This window comes from Triturus cristatus, chromosome 4_1, assembly GCF_964204655.1.
Source record: "Triturus cristatus chromosome 4_1, aTriCri1.1, whole genome shotgun sequence".
NCBI classification, from domain to species: Eukaryota; Metazoa; Chordata; class Amphibia; order Caudata; family Salamandridae; genus Triturus; species Triturus cristatus.
Genome location: NC_140585.1, coordinates 352,143,334 through 352,149,616, shown reverse-complemented (window position 1 = coordinate 352,149,616; position 6,283 = coordinate 352,143,334). Strand labels below are relative to the sequence as shown.

The 6,283-nt window shown below is 42.9% G+C and overlaps 1 protein-coding gene across 3 annotated transcripts in view; it reads left to right on the top strand.

Moving 5' to 3' along the window:
- The window catches only part of OVCH1 (ovochymase 1), a 1,142,331-nt gene that overhangs the window by 513,361 nt on the left and 622,687 nt on the right, over positions 1-6,283 (top strand). For all 3 annotated transcript variants that reach the window (XM_085652349.1, XM_085652348.1, XM_085652347.1), the window contains exon 11: positions 5,405-5,545. In XM_085652349.1, the coding sequence (XP_085508475.1) occupies positions 5,405-5,545 (141 nt within the window). The remainder of the gene's footprint in view (positions 1-5,404; positions 5,546-6,283) is intronic.

Here is a 6,283-nt window from a genome sequence, read left to right as displayed (position 1 = left end):
AAGACATGGGCAAATAAGTGTCTAAATACAGTATTAGCATCAGCAGAGGATTGCGGTCGCGTGAGTCATAGTTGCCAGCACTAACTACAACGGGGCAATTTCATTGGTTTTTTATCAGTAAAATTTCCGCTAACTATAACATGTGTGAAACCTATGGTTTTTTCAGTGAATATATATGTATGTGTGTATTACCTACTGGCGGTCGCCAGTAGGTAGTTATAGTTAGGACTACGTTTCCATAGGAAATCCGCAACATTCTATTTTGAATAACTTTGGCGCCGGTCGACGAATGCTCGCGAATTTTTCAAAATAGGTGGGGCGCTACGCTCCGCTCCTACCCTGAAAGTCTCGGGGGGGGGGATTCGTCAAGCGTGGGCTGAGATAAAAGGGGGGTCCCAAAACGCGTTTTTCCCATGCATTTTTCCATAGGACCTTTAGACACAGCTACAGCCCGAACGGCTGAACAGAATTACTTGAAATTCTTGAGAGGTAGTCCTCAGGTCAAGGAAGTGCCTTTTGTAGGTTTGGAGCAAATCTGTTCAGTAGATTCTGAGAAAATAGCCTTTAAATCAATATATATATCTGAGCCAGCTTACGGTGCGCTTACGGTGCGCTTACCGTACGCGTACGGTGGCGTGCGCGAGCGCGATTTTGATTGGCTCTTAGATCTTAAACATTCGAATCGGTCGAAACCAGGAAGCGTCATCCGCCATTTTCTCTCTCGCTCTCTTAGTTGGGCAGCAAAAACGAAGCCAAAAAATGTCTAAAGAGGCAGTTTCTTGAGATCCAAACCACCCAGCATTGATATAGGGGTCCCCAAACAACCCCCAAGCCCAAAAAAAACCATTTCTTTTTTTTCGGAAAATCGCCGATTACGCTTACCGTACGCTTACGCTAAAAAAAAATTTTCAAAAAAAAATTATCCACACCCTCCCCACCCCGTGTGCAAATGGTGCCCGTACGGGACCATTTGTGCATGGCTTATTAATAGTTAAGAACTTAACAAAGAATACATTTCACAAAGATGCGCATATGTCCCCCATGTGCGCACGGTGCGCGAAGCGCATCGTGCGTACATGGCCCATCCCGCATAACGTGGACACGCGGTGCGCGCAGCGCACCGCGTGACCACCGTGCGTGCACGGCACTAACTGCGTAAAGTGGGCGCACCACGTGCTCACTGTGCACGCACGGTGCGCGAAGCGCACCGTGCGCGCACGGAACAAACTGCGTTAACTGGGCGCGCACGCCACGAATGGCGTAAAGTAACTTAGCATTTAAAAAAACCGTGCAAATTCACTGAAAAAACCATAGGTTTCACACACGTTATAGTTAGGAATTAGCATTTAAAAAACCTTGCAAATTCACTGAAAAAATCATAGGTTTCACACGTTATAGTTAGCTGTACATTTTACTCGTAAAAAACCAATGAAATTCCCCCGTTATAGTTAGTGCAGGCAACTATAACTCACGCGACCGCAATCTTCTGCTGATGACATATGTGTCTTTATGAAAAAAAATTATTTGTAATATATGTATAGCTAAAATTTAATGGAAGAAAACATGGGCAAATAAGTGTCTAAATACAGTATTAGCATCAGCAGAGGATTGCGGTCGCGTGAGTTATAGTTTTCTGCACTAACTATAACGGGGGAATTTCATTGGTTTTTTACGAGTGAAATGTACAGCTAACTATAACATGTGTGAAACCTATGGTTTTTTCAGTGAATATATATATGTGTGTGTATATATATATATATATGTGTGTGTATATATATATATATGTATGTGTATATATATGTGTGTGTATATATATATATGTATGTGTATATATATGTATGTGTATATATATATATATGTATGTGTATATATATATATATGTGTATATATATATGTATGTGTATATATGTTTCCAAAGAGAGTTATACCCATGGCTGACACACCCAGGAGAAATCCAGCTCCGAAATCAGCGAAAATCAGAGGCACATTCCCCCCACTGCATCTCAGGTCCGACGCGTTTCGAGTGTGACTCTTCCTCATGGACCCATAAAAACTGGCAACAGCTGTGTGGAACAAATCCTGCCCTCTTTTATTTCGACATCTCGTGAGTGCTTGCTCCAGTGAGCAGAGATGCTTGGTGGGATTTGTAGTTCAATCAGACCCCAGTGGGTCACACGCTGCTGGCAGTCTGTAAAAAGAATAAAGCAGGAAATTAGGATTGTCCTTGTGCAGTCGCTCCAACAATCAACAGAGCATCCCCTGTTCCGCCTCATGACTAATCGAAAGCAGAGGCAGACACGCTGTTTCCGCGGTGGTGCCGCGCCCGTGGCCGGGTGAGCCACTATTATGTTTCCAAAGAGAGTTATACCCATGGCTGGCACACCCAGGAGAAATCCAGCTCCGAAATCAGCGAAAAGCAGAGGCACATTCCCCCCACTGCATCTCAGGTCCGACGCGTTTCGAGTGTGACTCTTCCTCATGGACCCATAAAAACTGTCAACAGCTTCCTAGGTCCATGAGAAAGGGCGACATGCTCGAAACGCGTCGGACCAAATGAACTGTGGGGAATCATGTCTGTGGATTGCCGTTGAATTGTCAGAAGCGTAACCTACCTGGGTGTGCCAGCCTTTGGGTAACCTTGACGTAATATATATATATATATATATATATATATATATATATATATATATATATATATATATATATATTCACTGAAAAAACCATAGGTTTCACACATGTTATAGTTAGCTGTACATTTCACTCGTAAAAAACCAATGAAATTCCCCCGTTATAGTTAGTGCAGGCAACTATAACTCACGCGACCGCAATCCTCTGCTGATGCTAATACTGTATTTAGACACTTATTTGCCCATGTCTTCTTCCATTAAATTTTAGCTATACATATATTACAAATATTTTTTTTTCATAAAGACACATATGTCATCAGCAGAAGATTGCGGTCGCGTGAGTTATAGTTGCCTGCACTAACTATAACGGGGGAATTTCATTGGTTTTTTACGAGTGAAATGTACAGCTAACTATAACATGTGTGAAACCTATGGTTTTTTCAGTGAATTTGCAAGGTTTTTTAAATGCTAATTCCTAACTATAACGTGTGTGAAACCTATGGTTTTTTCAGTGAATTTGTACGTTTTTTTAAATGCTAAGTTACTTTACGCCATTCGTGGCGTGCGCGCCCAGTTAAAGCAGTTCGTTCCGTGCGCGCACGGTGCGCTTTGCGCACCGCGCGCCCACTTTACGCAGTTAGTGCCGTGCACGCACGGTGGTCACGCGGTGCGCTGCGCGCACCGCGTGCCCACGTTATGCGGGATGGGCCATGTACGCACGATGCGCTTCGCGCACCGTGCGCACATGGGGGACATATTATGCGCATCTTTGTGAAATTTATTCTTTGTTTATTTCTTACCTGTAATAAGCCATGCACAAATGGTGCCCTTCACGCACCATTTGCACATGGGGTGGGGAGGGTGTGGATAATTTCTTTTTTTTTTAATTTTTTACCGTACGCGTACGGTAAGCGTAATCGGCGATTTTCCGAAAAAAAAAAATTTTTTTATTTGGGCTTGGGGGTTGTTTGGGGACCCCTATATCAATGCTGGGTGGTTAGGATCTCAAGAAACTGCCTCTTTAGACATTTTTTGGCATCGTTTTTGCTGCCCAACTCAGAGAGCGAGAGAGAAAATGGCGGCCGCCGCTTCCTGGTTTCGACCGATTCGAATGTTTACTAAGATCTAACAGCCAATCAAAATCGCGCTCGCGCACGCCACCGTACGCGTACGGTAAGCGCACCGTAAGCGCACCGTACGCTGGCTCAGATATATATATTGATTTAAAGGCTATTTTCTCAGAATCTACTGAACAGATTTACACCAAACCTACAAAAAGCACTTCCTTGACCTGAGGACTACCTCTCTGCCAAATTTCAAGTAATTCTGTTCAGCCGTTCGGGCTGTAGCTGTGTCTAAAGGTCCTATGGAAAAATGCATGGGAAAAACGCGTTTTGGGACCCCCCTTTTATCTCAGCCCCCGCTTGACGAATTCCCCCGAGACTTTCAGGGTAGGAGCAGAGCGTAGCGCCCCACCTATTTTGAAAAATTCGCGAGGATTCGTTGACCGGCGCCAAAGTTATTCAAAATAGAATGTTGCGGATTTCCTATGGAAACGTGGTCCTAACTATAACTATCTACTGGCGACCGCCAGTAGATAAAATATATATATATATATATATATATATATATATATATATATATATATATATATATATACACACACACACACACACACCTGGTGTGGTTCTACTTTCATTTGGTCATTCTAGAGATTATAGACTAGTAACGTAGCCTGAAGCTGCTATCCATAGCTACCACTAGGATAGCTTTCAAATAAGGTTGTCTTTCACCTATCATCAATAAGTGGTTGTTTGGACTGGTGCAATGTGCCCACTATGACTAGTGGACAGCATATACCAGGCCAACTTCTCACATAGGGTCTGGGCACATGCAAACAAATTTGCAAAAATAAAAAAGTGAGAAAGCGGGGAGGGTGGGAGGGTGGAAGAACATGTAGGAACATGGGCAGGGTGGGGAAGCCAGAAGGTGAAGAGATACTCCCATGGAGCGCTGAAACATAATTTAAAAAGTAGCTTATTGACCTCATCAGTGGAAGGATACAACTCCTTCAGTCAGAAACATGGTGAAGAGGAAATGCTGTTGGTGAGTGCCAAACACCGACCAGTATGGGAAACCATTGGATAAGGAGTTGGCAACTGAAAAAGACAAATCCATGTAATCATGAGCAGTGGGCTTTATTGCATTGTGGATAATAGGTGTTCAACCAAGAACAGATAAAGATATCAGTTGGCAATACCGTACAAATGCCTCCTTTACATTTGGGGACTTCAAAAAATAATACAAATACATACATAAGCTAACAAATCCGACCGCTTTGGGGAAAAAGTTAAGTAATTGTTTATACAAGTCTTTCGTAAGGCTGTTTTAAAAAAGAGGGTCTCGAACGGGTGAAACTGTAGGCTATAAAGATCTCCCATCAATTTCGAAATGAAGGAATAAGACGTTCAAGTGATACAGGGGAGAAGGGATGTGGGGGAGCCTATGCTTTCATAGTTTTAATGTTAATGATGGCTACTCTTGTCTCTGATATGGTAGTCTGGGGGGGGTCCCCTAGAGTTGCAATAAGGAGCTATATATGTGTATGCAGGGAAGTGGAGAATGAAGTGCTTGAAAGATGTGATACTGCTTTTGGCAAACATGAGTCAACCTGCAGATGTGGGTGGACTAGAGAGCCTCCGGGTGCGGGATGACTGTGGATCCAGTGACGGCTTTAATCCATGAACGATTACAATGAAAATTTTGTTTCTTTTTAGATAAAGTTTGTGGAGCAGATCTACCATCTCCTCTTTTGGTGCATTCAAATAAGGCCAGTGTGAAATTCGTCTCGGATTATAGTTCCGCTGCCACTGGATTTACACTGATCTTCAAAGAGGTGGACGTGGATGGCCTAGAAGGTAAGTGTATATCGTCCACCTTCGCTCTTTTCACATACTTCTATTTAACACTTTGATGCTTCAAGTATGAACCACTATGCCTGACATAAGGCAGTAACAGTTTGTCAAAATAAGCAATGGGCCATCCAATATCCAGTGAGTTATGTGTTCTTGCCATAGACAAACCAATGAATGAGCCAGTCTGCCCATCCTCCTCTGCAGACCATTCTCATGTATTTAGAAACCTGCCCACGTCGTTCTTTTAACTAGATGCTCCCTAAAGCCTAACTTACCACTAGATTGTGAAACTGTTTTGAATGTAATGTAGGTCCTGGTTTCTTTTTATGTTGGCATGCACTTCAAGAATACCAAGTTTGTCTGAAACTGAGGTACATGGTGAGTGGTATGGAACCTAGAATCACACAATGCTGTTATGTTTAAAACCTGGAATTACAATGGTGGTGTCTCTGTGCAACAAGCAGCATCTTCAACGTTAGACTACATCCTTTTCACAGTGATTTAAATTATCATACGCATGGTGGAGGAAAAAGCTGATATTGCATATTGACCAAGCTTACCTGTAGCAGTTTTCACGAAAAACCCATGTTCACGTGACAGTCAACACTACACGTAGGATGACATCTGGGATATATTCTTTTGTTCACCTAGTCAATGCACTGCTTCAGCCCAGGTGCTAATAACAGAAGTGGGCATTTTTTCCAAAAATTACCCAGCACTTTTTCGACGTAGCCATTGCCA